The 16,965-nt window shown below is 34.8% G+C and overlaps 1 protein-coding gene across 4 annotated transcripts in view; it reads left to right on the top strand.

Moving 5' to 3' along the window:
• The window catches only part of NFIB (nuclear factor I B), a 261,031-nt gene extending 244,363 nt beyond the window's left edge, over positions 1-16,668 (top strand). For all 4 annotated transcript variants that reach the window (XM_049769373.1, XM_049769371.1, XM_049769374.1 and 1 more), the window contains one exon: positions 15,659-16,668. In XM_049769373.1, the coding sequence (XP_049625330.1) occupies positions 15,659-15,676 (18 nt within the window). In that variant the 3' untranslated portion in view covers positions 15,677-16,668. The remainder of the gene's footprint in view (positions 1-15,658) is intronic.
• The last annotated feature ends 297 nt before the right edge of the window (positions 16,669-16,965 follow it).

Below are 16,965 nucleotides of genomic sequence, written 5' to 3'. Positions count from 1 at the left end.
TACCACTATGTTTAGATTTAATTTTATTTATTAACTTTTTTTACTTAAATTTTTATTCAGGAATAAAATGACTCATGTTTTCATATAACTTTACAGCAATTACATAGCAGCAGCATGTACTTTTTTTTGTTTTTTTGGGTCACACCCAGCATCACTCAGGGGTTACTCCTGGCTCTATGCTCAGAAATTGCTCCTGGCAGGCTCGGGGGACCATATGGGATGCCAGGAATTGAACTAACGTCCTTCTGCATGCAAGGCAAACGCCTTACCCTCCATGCTATCTCTCCGGCCCCAGCATGTACTTTTGTTTTTAAAGGTGGTAGTAGTGGTCTGAAACTGCCAAATCTGTGAATTATTAATTGATATTTACTTATCTGGAATAGGATAGCATCTTTTACTGACAGTAAAATCAAATGTGAATATTCATTATTGGAGAGTTAAAATATACATTTATTGGAGACTTAAAATATATAAATACATAGTTCCTAGTAATTTTTGTTTGTTGGGGGCCACACGCAGCATGCTCGGGGCCACTCTTAGCAGTGCTTGGCAGACCAAATGGGATGCCTGGATCAAACCTGGATTGGTAGCATGCAAGGAGAGAAACTACCCTCTGTGTTATCTCTCCAGCCTCCTAGTTCCTAATATTTTTTAAATAAATGATTGATATTCCCCCAAGAGTAAAAGGTGAGTGAACAATAAATCATACCAGAACATGGTATAATAGTGAATTAAAACAATGATTAAGTTAATTATTTTGGAAAAATATTTTGTTCATGTTACAAATTCCTCTGGTAAAAATGAATTATGTGGTTGTTCATTTCAGGCCATAAGTCAGAAAAATAATCAAAATTAATTTCCTTTTTTCTCCCTCCCAACAATAGTAAATTTTAGGTAAGTTGCTAATGATTTGGAGAATGCTCTTAATGTTTCAAATGTTGGAAACTGGTAGTTTAGGGTTACTTTTTCTTTGTTATTTACAGTCCATTTGATAATGGCAAGTATCTAGTTCATAAATTCAACAAGCATTTATTGAATCTATATGGTAGGTTATTCCCAAATGCTGCATGATTGCTTTAGATGCTCACTTCTTAAAACGCAAGTATATGTGGTTGAAAATAAATATACTCAAAGTAGAATTTTATGTTTTGTTAGATTTTCAAAAATAAGTATAAAATCCATATATGACCATGCAAAAAGTCATTTCTGAGTCACAACATCTTCAGAATTTATTCATGATTTATAGATGGGGCCGGAGAGATAGCACAATGACGTTTGCCTTGCTAGCAGCCAAACCAGGACCTAAGGTGGTTGGTTCGAATCCCGGCGCCCCATATGGTCCCCTGTGCCTGCCAGGAGCTATTTCTGAGCAGACAGCCAGGAGTAACCCCTGAGCACCACCGGGTGTGGCCCAAAAACTAAAAACCAAAAAAAAAAAAAAGAAATATAGTTAATGCCTTGAGTTTTATTTTGTTTTGTTTTTATTTGGGGGACTACAACTGGCTGGCTCTGCACTAAGGGGACACTCTTGTGGCTCAGAGATCATGTTTGGTGCTGTGGATCAGATTTTGTTCAGTTGCATGCAAAGCATTTTCTCTACCCACTGTACTATTGCTCCAGACTTAGGTTTTTTTTTTTTTTTTTTTTTTTTTTTCCTAAAGGGGATATTGGAAAAGGAAGTCATGAAGTCTGTAACACTGATACATTTAAGGCAGATAATAGATGTTTAATATTTTCAAGGCACAGCCACACTTTTGTTATTTGGATAAATGGAAAATATATAAGAAATGTAGACCTATTCAACCAGAGAATTAAATAATTTGCCTTTGTCATGATGAAATAAAGAAACTAATCAGGTTATTTTTGTTGTGGCTGTTGTTTTTTGTTTTTAACAAAAGGCAATCCCTGGAGATGTTGTAGAGGGGAAACACAAAGCTAAGAGACTATTTTAGTTTTGCTTTTATAATTGTCTTCTTGTTGTTGTTTATTTCATTACTTTCCTCGAACAATGTCCAATCATTGTCCATTTTTCTGCTTCAGACCTGTTCTCTTTTAAGGTTATCTCTATGTCAAGTGCAGCTCATTTTTAGGATCAAAATGGCAGTGCAAGGAAAGGAATAATCAGACCTGTGAGATTTCCTCCATGCTCTTCCCTCTCTTAGCATCCCCTTCCTACTCCTTCACCCTCAGTATAAGCATTACCCTGAGAAACAAAGTGGACTCTGAAAATTTTTCAGATGTCTTAGTTTGCAAAACAAGGTGTTTGATTGTTTTGATATGATATTAGAAGTAATGGTAGGCAAAGGATGAAAGGGGGCAGGGAGAAGAAGAGAGAGACAGTAAAAAGTGCTTTGTACCATGACAATGTGAAATTTCTGTCTAATTTAAAAGCCAGTACTGTGTGTGTGTGTGTGTGTGTGTGTGTGTGTGTGTGTGTGTGTGTGTGTGTGTATGCGCGCGCGCGCATGCGCCTATATCTGTAAATGTTACTTGTGACTTAAAAATGTGAAGTTTTCTGTCTAACCCAAAGGTCAGCTAAGGTACTGAAGTTAACCAAGAATGAAATCTCTTGGTAAAGAACTCACTTCTGTTTGAGTTAGGAGGCGCTTAGCTCTTAGGAGGAGGGTAATAGGTGATGAATTGCTTATGTTTTTCATCAAGGTGCTGTTTTGTCTGTGCTTTGTCCTCCTGTGTGGACAAATTACACTGTTACATATGTGAGTCATGTGGATATAAACAAATAGATCAGTTCACTCCCTAACTGGCTTTTTTTCTTGAAACTATAATCAGGACATAACACATAGAATCAAATATGAAAAAGCAATATAATTGAATGAAAAAGAAAACTAAAGGACAATCCAGGAATAATATAAACACAAGTTATTTTAAAACATTGGAGGGAGTGCTTTATGCAAAAGAGAAAATAGATTTATTGTTTCATTCTCTCTTCTCCCCCTTCACCCCGTTCAGAAAAGGCAAAGCCACAAGTGAGTGGCTGTATATGTCTGATGGCTTATATAAACATAGAAGAAGCCTTCAGATGGCTGAAATAAACATGTGCGGTGTTACTGAAGGATATGTTTACACAAACCATTTGCTCAGGCTCTGAAATAATGAATAAATGAAGATTTTTTTACTGAAATAATTGGAAGGATTTTTGTGTTTCTACTGATGCCATAATTGAATGGCACCAAAGAGACTTTTATCAGCTATTTTCCATGTTATACATGTTAGCAGTTCCTTTCTATGCATTGAATCCTTCATTCTGTAGTTACTTTACACATGTTTTTGTAAGAAATTGTCATTTATTACTACAATTCTAGAGAGTTGCTTGATTCCAAGAGAAATTTAGCAGCCAGTAAAGATTATTCAAATCTGGTTGGTTAGGAAAGGAAGGGTCAAAAAAATAACATTCATTTTTATAAGGATAACCCTATTTGCATAACCCTGCCTTTGATCATTTACCATTTGTTACTTTGTCCATAAATTTTTCTTTATAAAATATGTTTCCAATTTATTAAATAATCTTGAAACAGAATTATTTCAGTGTATGATTGGCATGCAAACTATGTTTGTGTGTGAATGTGTGTGAATATATGTGTAGATATCCGTGAATAGATATGCACATGTATGTGATTCTTTATGGCACATGCATGATAAAGGGAAGTTATATATCATGTGACTAGGTGACATTAAGAGTTAACTTTTATTTCAACATTACACTTAAACCATTCCTACAAATTCACTAGGTTAGCATTTCCTGCTTTCAGTTTGTTATCTTGACATATAACTACCATACAACAGCTGGGTTGTTCCCGGAGTTCCTGGGGGGAGCTTTATCCTCAGAGTGCTGAATTTCCTTTTCACTTGTCAGCTTTAAAGTGTGTTCAAAATGTTCAAATTTTTACACACCATTCTGGGCCACTAGCACCACTCAGGGACTATGATAGAAATGCTGATAAGGTAGAGAGAGGAACGAAGAATGTTTGAATCAAGGAGGAAAATTATAAAAGCCAAAATCACACAAGGCCATTGGTTGATGAACAGGTTTTCTGGCTAGTGTTGTTCTTTGTATTTCTTCAATTCAAAATGGTTATATATTCTTACCAAAATTATTTGTGCCCATTACACAATTAAAGTAAAATTTCTCCTTGCCTACATGACCTTGATAGTGTTCATATACAATATCTATGATCTGAGTAGAAAAATATATTGCTATTTGTTGTAGTCTAGCCTAACTTTCTTCCTTTTCAAAAAGAAAGATTTGCACAACACGTTTCCTTTTTATCTAGGAAATTCTTCAGAACACTTCCTAAGAAATTAATTGTATTCCAGCCAGACTTGCATGCTGCCATCCCACAGGAAATGGGTCAGCAATCCATTAAGATGCCATTAGATAATCTAATTTGGAACTTAATCTCTAAATTAACCATGCTCCATACTTGAAGCATACTTGAGAGAAAGAAAAAAAGTTTACGTTTGAATCGATAGGGGAGCTGAAGCGTGAAGAAGGCTGTTTGTTTTTTCTGTAGCTGTGGTCACGTCTCAAGCCGTCTGGTAACCAGGAGAAACCAGACATGATGTAATTCCAGATTGAACTTGAACTTCAGGGACTTAGGATGGGGGAACAATGGACCATAGGAATCAATAATGTCCATTTTCCACACGATTATGTTTGGAGCTTTAAGTTAACCTTTATGGGAGAAGCAGCAGGATTTGCAATGTGACCAAAATGAGATGATCCAGAGACAAGATGTTAGAGGAAAGAAAACAACTTTTTCCGTGATATTTTCTGAGTAGCTGTGCAGATTCCAGCAGGATTAGAAAAGTTCCCGCTCTGAAGTAAACTGGTGGCCTGTTCAGAGCACTCTTTGTTCACTTAGGTAGGACAAACTTAATCTTACGTTTCCTGTCAGATGAATTTTGGCAGCGCTATAGGAGAGGGAGGAGCCTGATTCAGAAAATTCCCTAATGTAAACCTTGCTGGTTAACCCTTGGCAATGAAAGAAGTATATTAAACACCTAGTTTGTTTGAAGATATATTCTGTAAGGAACCATATTTAAATGTGTATTTCAGTCATAAGAAATCAACTTCATCCTCAGCCAACCTACCACTTACTAATTTACCTTTTATTTAAAATTTTTTTTTCATGTTTTTTAGTGTTCCTTTTAGGAAAAGAGTAAAATTTTAATTATGTTTTCTACAAAAAAAAAAAAAAAGCATTTGAATAAGCGACTATCAATTACCAAAGAAACAAGGATAACAAATGCCTAGTTAAGTTCAAGAAATTGAAAGACTTTTAAGTTTCAGATAGTCTGATCTTATGAAAGTTACTGTTCTGTTCTTTGTATTTGTGAACAAGTTCTAGTGAACAGAGTAACAGATATAAAACAAAACTGCATTTAATTTCTTTCTCATTTGTCATCTTATGTTTTAGAATTCCAATGCAAATAAGTTTGGAGATGAAATAATGCAGGCAAATGACGCTGATCTCTTTTATTTAAAATAAAATAATGTGGAAAGAATGTCTTATTTTTCTTTTACTTTGGTATAAAACTTACATTTCTGTTTTATTTAGTTTGCCTTGGGTGCTTTTTCTCTAGTGAAAGGCACTATCAGGAAACACTTTGCAGAGAATTTTGTCTGCAACTGAAGACTCGCATATGATAATAAGGGGAACAGTTGCACTGGTAACAATAGCATTGAAAAGGAGCCCCGGGTTAGTGAGGAATACAGACTAGATAAAGGATCAAAATCAACTTGTAGGCTTTTCTGTGATGGTGCAGTCTGTGGGAGGAGATCAAATAACTACTTTGAGCCTGATAATTCTATATTTTTAATTGGCTAAAAACTCCCACAGCTACATAAGTTGTTACATATGTATGCATGTGTGAACTGTAATTTATTTGCAATTAGTCATCTTCATAATAATTTTCTATCTTTCATTTTCAGTTCTAAAAATGGAATTGAAATGAAAAAAAGATCAAACAATTTTTATAGTCTATGTGGCTTTTATTTAGAAAAAGACTTATGTATAAGCATTTTATGAGAATAATGTTTTTATTACTTTAAATATATAGTTTGCCTGGCGAAAAGTTTCCTAGGATTCTGTAGGTCTTTAATAAAAGAATGTATTAATTCTAATGGGCATGTTTAGTGTTAAAATGTAGTGATACCATATATAAAGGCTCTTCTCACTCTTCGCTTTTTACTCAACATAATTTTTAATAGCATTTGCCTGTATTTTACTCACAAAATGCTAGTACTCATACATGGTAAATTTAACATTCAATCCAGCATGCCCCAATAACAAAACACATCTGAAACAATTGAATATAAAGTAATGAGGTTTGATGGCCCACCGTTTTCATGTTATTTTCAAAATTGTTGGTCCCTAAGGAGTAGCAATAAAGAAGGCTATTTACCTACTTAGTTAAGAAACAAATACGTTTCTCTTTCATTACTGTGAAGTGCTATTGCTTGTAGTTAGAATAATATCACCAGCCACCTGCAGTTTATGATATTTGGTGTTACTCAGAGAGCCCACAAGAGTACTTTGCAGTTCAGGTAAGAGCTGGCCAGGGAGCTTTCCAATACAGATTATTACAAATAGTAATAATCATTAGAAATCATCTTGCATGCAAATAGGATCATTCAGATGGCAATAATGATCCTTAAAAAATGGGGAAAATAAATCCAAGAAAGCCAAGACCTGTGTACAGTGGTTTGTAAATTTTACTTCTAGTCTATTGTCAGTGGAGTGGACTCAACAAGCAGATTTTTAGCATATAGCACATAAAGCAACCCCTTCATTCCTCAGGACAATATCTAAACTTGGTGGGCAAAGTACAGTGATTAGTGTTAAAGTTTAGAGTTGAGAGTTGTATATATATATATATATGGAAATGTCAGTTTATCTAAGTGACCAGGATCTTAGTGTATAAAAATATCTATTTAGGGGACTATTTCAAGGATAATATGCATTCTTGTCTTGGTATTAAAGGTATAGTTTATAGAAAGGGATTCAGGATAGTGGATAAACATATACACAGCTAGAGTCAGAATCCTGACTTCTGCAACACAATAGCATTATGAATTTGTCAAGTCTCCTCATCCCTAGGTTCATTTCCTCAGTAAAATCAGAAAAAAATAAAATGGCCATTTTCTAGGAGATTTGTTATGGAAAGTAAAAGCTTTTAGGTAGGTTAAACACAGAGTTGCACCTGTCAAATAAAAGACAATATAACAGATGCCATCAAACATGTATTTGTGAGGTATTTTTGGGGTTTTAATACATATATATTTAGTATGTAATGATTTCTAATAATTTAAAAATATATGGATACCCAAGTAATATCCGTGTATTTCTTCCAAGAAAATTTTGTGTTTTTTTGGGGGGGGAGCACACCTGATGACACTCAGGGGTACCTCTTGGCTCTGCACTCAGAAATTGCTCCTGGCTCAGGGGGCCCTATGGGACTCCAGGTGATCAAACCGCGGTCCGTCCTGGGTCACCTGCGTGCAAGGCAAACGCTCTACTGCTATGCCATTGCTCTGGCCCCAGAACTTTTTTGTTTTGCAGGCACAGTGCACAGGGACAACAAATATGTTTTCAATGATACTAAGTCCTGCTGTGCAGCTTCTGCTGCCCAAACTACAGCCCTGTGGTACCCACTAGGGCTAACTAGGGCCAGATCTGACAGTAGAGTATCAGGATATCAGGTGTTATCTAGCATGGAACTCTGGGCCTTGAGCTTGAAGTGAGTTCCATCATTTTGAATTACCAGATTTACCTTAATAAGTCACACACTTTATACCAAATAATTTGTGTGCAAAAAAATGGGGTGTGTGACCTTTATGGGAATGAAGCCTTTTAAATTGTGCTTTACGCCATAGGGCCTAAAGCTAGTACAGGAGGTAAGGTTCTTCTTTTTCATGTGACTCATTTGGCTAAGCCTGGGTCAATACCAAGCAGTGTATGGTTCACTGAGCACTGCCAGGGTTTACTCCGGAGCATAAAGTTAGGAGTAGCCGTTGAGCACTGTTGGTTGTTGTCTAGTTTCTCCTAGCCCTAATCCCCTTTGAGATGCCATGCCTTGGGCTGGAAAGATAGCATAGTAGGTAAGACATGTGGCTTGTATGCATCCAACATGAGTTCATTCTCCAGCACCCCACATGATCCCTTGAGCTTGCCAGGAGTAAGCTGACCTTGAATTCAGAGCTGGCCAGGAGTAAGCCTTTTGATAAACCAGGTGTGGTCAAAAACCAATCTTGTAAATTGTGGCAATATTACTAGGGAGGAAAAAAAGGTGTGACTATTGAAAGGTATGGTAAAATACAGTACCTTCCAGTTCCAGAGAATTTTTTTCACAACACACAATTTGTAATGTTTCTATTGTCTTTCTATAGCCAGTCCTGTCTATACATGTATTTACAGTATAGGATAGTTCAACTTCTAACTTATTTAATGTTTAGTTAATATGTTCTTGATTAATTTTTTAAGGGAGAGTTTACCTAATACTAAGGAAAATTGAGTATTGTATATTTTGTATATATGTTGCCAAAGCGAGCAGAGTATTGTATATCTTGGAAAAGATTCTATTACCTGTATCTTAGTATAGCAGTAATAAAATGTATGAGAGTATAGCCAAGAAAGTAAAAGAAAAAAACCCAAACACTTGGGAATATTTAAAATTCGGAATTGGTACAAAGGAATAACTGGATGAAGACATATAAAATAGTTAAGGGGGTATTGATACCTAAGTCATCCTGTACTCTAGAACCCAGGGAGGAGGAGCATAGAGAAAAAAAAATCAAGGCAGGAAGAAAAATGAGGAGGGGAAAAAGGCTTGGGGCTTTGGTTACATTGGTGATGTGGGAAAGTGGTATAGCTATAAATCTAGAGGCAAGAACACCGAAAACATGAGATCTAAGTTGCAACCACTGAACTTTGTAATGTGCCTATCAGTGTGGCAGAGAAGAGGTGTTGGGAGAGGAATGAGACTATGGAACACTGATTATTGGGAGTTAACACTGGTAGTAGGAATGGTGTTGAAATAATATATGCCTGAAACTCCTACCAATAACTTTGTAAATCATGATCCTTTAAATTAAAAAAGAATTAAAAGGGGGGAAAATTAGTACAAAGGAATTAAAACAGAATCTTTTAAAGTATCATTTTATTTATTCTCAGTGCTATCTGGAATATTGTTTAGTGATATTGATATTGCTAGTGATATATAATGAAGCATGCATAAACATATAATTATGCTTCATTATAATTAAAATTTTTGCAAGAATATTATCTTTGAAGTAAATATGATGAACTAAATATGCTTGAAAAATCTTACTAAATATTCTTGAAAAATCTGAATGAGTGGTGTGATTTCCTTACAAAGTATTAGTATACTGCATACTTGATTATTTCCTAAATATTTAAAAAATAAACTCATCCCATTATCAGATAAACATAGATGAGTAATATATAAAAATTTATATTCTTGAAATAGTTCTTATTGGTTCAATCATCTAAACTAAAAGCTAAAAATTTGAAGTATTCATTGATTTTGCTTATTTGTGCAAATCATACATATGTATTTAGTACCTAGTTCTATGGTCTTAAAAGGCTAAGGGTAAAAACTGAGGCTCTGATACCTCTTATGTTGTTGTTGTTTTGTGCAACAATGCTCAGGTTTACTTCTGGCTTTTTGCCCAGGGATCACTCCTGGTGGTGCTCAGAGGACCATATGAGGTATTGGGAATAGAATCCAGATATGTCACCTGTAAGGCAAATGCCTCACCTGATATACTTTCTCTTGGGTTCCTAATTACATGATATGTAAAGCATAGCTTCAAATGATACATTGAGTGCCTAGAACTTAGCTTTTACTGGATTGGGCATTATAGAGTCTACTTAATCCTAGGAGATTCAAAGACCAACTCTTTTTCATTTATCCAGGAGAAGCATGTAGTTTATCATTTTAAGATTTCAATTACAATTTCTTATACACTTATATTGTATAAATACATTGTTCATAGTGTGTCCCAAGGGGGACACACTAGATAGTACTGGGCCCTGGGGGTACAGATCCGACTCAAAATTTGTGGTGCTGCTTGGGGCCTAAAATGTTAGAGGCTACCAGGGATACATCTAGAGGCATTTAGGATTGAACTCTGTGCCTCCCTCATGCCACGCATGTGCTCCACCACTTTGAACTATGTTCCTGGTATCACTTACTATTTTTTAAAGGACAAACTGAGTATCTTTTCCTACAATGCTCCTCCCTCTCAATCCTTATGATAAAGTGAGAGAATTCTCAACCAAAACTTCAACTATATTTTTAGAGGTTATAGATACATTTATTCTCCTAGTTTCTGGGTCACATCTGTGATATATGACACCAATAACATATTGTGTACACAAATCTACGTAATATCATTTTATAGGTTATGCTCTGTTTGTGTAGAAATTGGGAAATTGTCTCCTGAAGCAAAGATATTTTGTCTTTAGAAAGTTCTTCAATTTTTTCTTTTTTAGTCTATGTTCAATTTCCCATGGAAGCTATCTAATATAGTTAAATGGTCAGAGGATTCAAATAGAATTGATACATATCAGAGATCTTTATAGATAAGTTTGAGCCAATTACCAGACTTCTATAAGCATGCTTCCTCTCTCTGAAATTGGGTAACTGATGGCAATTTCCAGAGTTTATTGAGAAAATTAAATATAAACAGTGAAAATGTAACATATGTCAACCAGTGAAATGGCACCTTTGCTTATCATTGCCCTCCATTAGACTAGTTATTAGAAATTTCTCCTCTGTGCAAATTCTTTCCATCTGAACCACACAAAAGTTTACTTTTCTTGATAAACGTCCCTGTTTCTTTTCTTTTCCTCAAACAACATGACTCAGTGAGTCTCTTTTGCCAAAGAAATGCCAGAGATTTTGTTTTCTATTGGAAAGTGACGGCTCTAAAAAAACACAGTGCTTCAGGGGTAGTGTGATCAGTTTAAAATTAAGCATGACCAGCAGCTACCTAATTAATTTACCTTAAGGGTCCAATATATTTTTGCTTGTTTTTTCTCTCTTTAGGAAAATCACTTACACTTTTGGTTAGAACAGCATGAAAATTTATCCAGGATAGTAAACCTTTTATTTGTATGGAAGTTTTATTTTAAATGTGCATTTTTATAATGTAATACTCATAGAGAAGAATTTATTAGGCTGATTTCTGTTTTGCATTTGGATAGTATCAAAATATTTTGTGCTTTACTTGTGTCTAATTTTCACAATTTTCTAATTTTACTTGTGTTTTTTAATGGTATGCCTAATACATATTTCCTCAAGATGTATTTCAAAGTTCCAGTCATGCGCATATTCTACTTGTCTTAAAAATGATGACTTGGCAATGGAAAGTGAAATGAAAACAAACTAAATGCATTCTTGAAGATATATTGCTGATCAGCATATGTGGACTTAGTATTTGAAGTCTTTCAGTAATACTCATGTTTTGATAGTCAAAGGATTATTAGATTAAAAGTAAGATAGTTCATATAAGTGTCATCATTATAAATTAAACCTATTAGAAATCTTGCTAACTAGCATGTACATGAAAAGATGAATATGAGTTTTTTAATCATATTAGTAATCATTGGCATTTAGTGAGTTAGATATATCAAAAGTACTATTTTTTTATTTAAACAACTTTATTACATACATGATTGTGTTTGGGTTTCAGTCATGTCAAGAACACCACCCATCACCAGTGCAACATTCCCATCACCAATGTCCCAAATCTCCCTCCTCCCACCCAACCTAAAAACTTTGTAATTTGATGTATTAAAAAAGAAATGATACAGGTTATTCTGATTGATTCAATGTTTTTCTTTCTATTATCCTAATCAATAAATTAGTTTTACCAGATCTTTTTTCCAGTGGGGCTACTAAGATATCTATACCATGTAGCTCTGAATTTAAAATACAAACTGGTAGTGAGAGGCTTGTAAAACTACGTATGGGGTCCCAAAAGTGTTAATGTTCACAATTTAGCTCCCTCCCAAAGAATCATAAACTTTATTGACAAGCATACCATACTCTGCAATTTTACCATGGTCATTTGATAGTTGGGAGGATTGAAAGATTCAAATAAGCATAAAATTTTAATTTTCTGTATTCTGCAGCAATAGCTATATTAGTCACTAGCATCAATTCTATTTTTTGTTTTGTTTTGTTTTTCGACCATATCTGGCAGCACTTGGGGATTACCTCTGACTCTGCTCTCAGAAATCACTCCTGATGGGCTAGAAGAAACATATGGGATGCAGAAAACCAAACCCGGGTTGGTCCTGGGTTGGCTGCATGCAAGGCAAATGCCCTACCACTGTGTTATCTCTCTGGCCCCAACATTGATTTATTTTGATTGAGCATCTTTCATTTAGTTGCTTAAAGCACTGTGTAAGAAAACTACTGCAAAATAAGCAGTTTTTCTGGGGGGCATTAGGGAGTGCTATAGGACTCCAGGACATGCTCAGGGGCTTCTCTTGACTGGTTGTGCTCAGGAGAGAGAACATATGTGTTGCTAGAGATCTAATTGGGGTCAGCTGCACGTAGGCAAGGGCCATACTCCTTACTATCTCTCAAGTCCAGTCATGATTATTTTCTTTCTTCTATTAGTAGGTAGACTTTTCTAGTTAAGGTGTTACAACTACAATCAGTGAAATATCACTGATCTTCCCAAAGTATTTAAGCTCTAAATTTTCAGAGTCCATATAATTTGTGACTCTGATTCTGTATAATAATTTGTTTGATGTTGATGTTGTCCAGTTTTGTTTTCTTAATATTTTGACTTTTTATTTTTGGTCCCACCCAGTAGTACTTTGAAGCTACTTATGGCTCTGTGGGGTAGAGGGGTGGTGCTTTTTGGGGATCAAACCCCTGCTTCTCTATTTCAAGGCATGAGCACATCCCTTGACATTTTACTATCAAAAATGATCAACTTAAGGTAGCATTTTTGTTTCTTATACCTGCTTACTTTTGTAGTTAAAATAATATCCAATTTTGTAGTTAACATATTAGCATAATCTTTGACCACATTCTATATGGCTTGATATGACACAGCCATATTCTAATCAGAGCTTCCCTTCAGTTGGTACTTAAAATATGAAGTAAGAAATTCAGTGATAGCACTATTTCCAGAGTACAATGGGATTATAGGTCAAGGGTTTTATGATGCTTTGTATAAAATTTCTTTCCAGTCAGTGATGCAGAACACAGAAATTGTTTATATGTGCTGTAAGAACCATTTGTGAAAGCAATTAAGTCTATTAGAAAGGTCTTTAAAAATTATTCTTACTCGGGCCCGGAGAGATAGCACAGCGGCGTTTGCCTTGCAAGCAGCCGATCCAGGACCAAAGGTGGTTGGTTCGAATTCCGGTGTCCCATATGGTCCCCCATGCCTGCCAGGAGCTATTTCTGAGCAGACAGCCAGGAGTAACCCCTGAGCACCGCCAGGTGTGGCCCAAAAAAATTATTCTTACTCATAATTTTTCATAAGTTTCATAAGATACTAAGGATTATACTTTTATTATAAATGTTATTATCCTTGAATAAGTTTTATTAATACTAAACATCTCTAGTTTTAAGTTCATAGAGTCCTTGTTTTCATTTTTAGAGGGCCAAATATTTGTGAAATGTGTGGTCATGAGCCAGTTTTTAAAAAGTATATAATTGGTGTTATTTGGAATACTTAGTTGATTTGTTTATTTAAAAAAAAAAGTGTTTCAGAGCCAAATAACTGTAGAAACCAAAGATATGGATGAACTATCATAAAACTCAATCTAATCATACAATTTATCGATAATAAATAAAGGTCATTGTGAAAATTTTTTTGATCTATTAACACATATATATGTCCCTACTGGTATAGTGATAAGCCACAGTTGTATACAGGTACTACCTGGGTAAAAGTAATAATGTGTCAAGTTGAAATGTTTTTTAATTCATCTTATTATTTTTTGGTGTTTGGACCACACCCAGCAGTACCCAGGGATCATCACATTAAGTGGGGCCTGGGGAACGATATGGGGTGCCATTTATTGCACCTGTGTCAGCCATGTGTAAGGCAAGTGTTCTACTTGTTGTATAATCTCACCTTCCCCTTTATCAAACTTATTAAAAAGAATGATTTCTTTATGTTAGTATTCAATAAAGACTTTTGTATCCTTGAAGGTGTAATTAAAAAAGGAGGTTCTTGAGGCCAGGAGGTTCTTAGTATACAGCAGGTAGGGCATTTGCACTACATAGCCTACCCTGGCATCCCATATGGCCCTCTGAGCCTGCCAGAAGTAATACCTAAGTGTAGAGCCAGGAGTTACCCCTGATTGCTACCAGGTTTGTCCCAAAAGCCAAAAAAAAAAAAAAAGAGAGATTTTTTAGATTATTGTTTCTCAACCTATTTTTGACTATAGACTGTGGCTCTTTACCAGCCTTGCTCCCTTCTTATGATCTCCCTGCCTTACCAGTTGGCCTATGGTCCCATATCATGTTGTGGTCCCCCTTTTATGCACCTTTACCTGTGACCCTCTTAGACTGGGGAGCATTGTGCACTGTATGGCTTCCATTTGAAAAATGTCTAGATAGAGATTGTCTAGATCTAGATTGTTTTGATAAAGATTGGTAATTAAAGTTATCTCTATTCACTTGATTCCAAGCATAAAAATGATAGAGTTCAACTAAAATCAGTAAATTTTCCATACCAAGACTAGACTGGGTATAAAATTGTTAGTTTGATATTTTCTTGGTTCATTATTATTAATGTTGATGTCACTTAAATGACATTCATTTGAGGTTAACTGTTAGCAGAATATCCAATTAGTAAGCCTCCAAATGTATGCTCTATGTGGAACATTTTTAATATAGATTGGCATTATTTTTTCCATATGATTCTTGTTTAATAAGATAGTATGACAGTAGCAATTAGAGAAAATTTTATATATTTAAATAGTTCCAAATTTAGCATAAGTGAAATTAGATTTAGTTGAAAAGGAAAGAATCTGTCTACTTAAACCCCCCACTGATCCCAAACTTAGAGTACCTCAGATATGGCACTATTACTGATGGGGATGGAGAAGGGATGTCCACAGTAGGTATCATCATTTCAAATGGTCTATATGTGTTTACCTTCCAGAAAACTGTGTTTTATTTTAATATAATTAAAATACATGTTTAGTTTTATTCAATTGAAAGACCAATTATTAGAATTCAGCTTTTCAGTGAGTTGCTTTTTAATTAAATAAAAAAGAATTAATATTTAACTGACAATGTATATTGTAGATTTTCTACTTTCTTATTCTTTATTTTTTAAACAAGAAATTTTATATTTTTATCAAAGTAGATTTTAGGAAGATTATGAACCCTCATTCATGGTTTTTCTACTCCAATATTATACTTTGTAAAAGAAATAGATCAGATAGGTGTATATGTATAGTATTTATAGATTAGCCTGTGTCATAATAATGTCATATTAGACTGTAATATTTTAAAGTTAAAATAGAAATTTTATACTTATAGAATTTGTATCCCAATATTGTAAATATTTTAACATTGTATTTTTTTTTCTTTTTCTCTTTCTTCCTTCCTGCCCCTCGCCTTTCAACAGTCCTGGTACCTGGGCTAGCTTGGTTCCTTTCCAAGTTTCAAATAGGACACCCATCCTACCGGCAAATGTCCAAAATTACAGTTTGAATATAATTGGAGAACCTTTCCTTCAAGCAGAAACAAGCAACTGAGGGAAAATGAAATGCAACTATAGTTTAAGAAAAAAAAATAAAGCAAAAGAGGAAGACTGGACAAAACAAAACAAAAAGGAAGAAAGGAAAGAAAATGAAGAAAGAAGATAATAGACCAGCAATTGCAGCACTTACAATCACTAATTCCCTTAAGGTTGAAACTGTAATGACATAAAAAGGGTCGATGATATTTCACTGATGGTAGATCGCAGCCCCTGCAAAGTAGCCTTTGTTACAAGAAGTCCGCTGGGAAATAGATGTTCTGTCTCTATGACAATATATTTTAACTGACTTTCTAGATGCCTTAATATTTGCATGATAAGCTAGTTTTATTGGTTTAGTATTCTTGTTGTTTACGCATGGAATCACTATTCCTGGTTATCTCACCAACGAAGGCTAGGAGGCAGCATCAGAGGTGCTGGGGGACAGAGCCATGAGCCAGCCATTTTATAAGCACTCTGATTTCTAAAAGTTAAAAATACATATATAAAATCTCTCTGTAGCCTTTAGTTATCAGTACAGATTTATAAATTTTGGCCCTTAACTCAGCCTTTTCCAGTGTGTAAACCAGTTTGAAATCTTAAAAAAGAAAAAAAAAAGAAAAAAAAAGAAAAAAAATGAAAAGAAAAAAAAAAGAAAAAAAATAAAAAAAGAAAAAAAAAAACAGTTTGAACACAAAGGCTCTATGGAAGAAATGCCTCTATGTAGGTGAAGTGTTATCTCTGCATGCAACAGTAAAAATTAATATAATATTTTCCCCACAAAAGAAACACTTAACAGAGGCAAGTGCAATTTATAAATTTATATCTAAAGGGGAATCATGATTATAAGTCCTTCAGCCCTTGGACTCTAAATTGAGGGGATTAAAAAGAATTTAAAATAATTTTGAACGAATTTATTTTCCCCTCAGTTTTTGAGGGCATTTAAAAAGGCATTAAATCAAGACAAATCATGTGCTTGAGAAAAAAAATTAATGAAAACACAGCACTTATGTTGGTTTAGCTGCAGCCTCCTTGGAGGTAGAATTTATTTATTTAAAATTACTGGTTGCATCAAGAACCCATAGGGTGTACATAAGGTTCTATAAAATCTGCATCATAGAGACAAAGAGGCAGGCAAATCCGTGTCACAAGGGTAAAGCTTACAGTTTACAAACTGGGAAAGCAAGGGTGTAGGA

This window comes from Suncus etruscus, chromosome 1 (assembly GCF_024139225.1).
Source record: "Suncus etruscus isolate mSunEtr1 chromosome 1, mSunEtr1.pri.cur, whole genome shotgun sequence".
Taxonomy (NCBI): Eukaryota; Metazoa; Chordata; class Mammalia; order Eulipotyphla; family Soricidae; genus Suncus; species Suncus etruscus.
The sequence above is the reverse complement of the archived record's forward strand: the minus strand, read 5'-3'. Positions and strand labels throughout refer to the sequence as shown.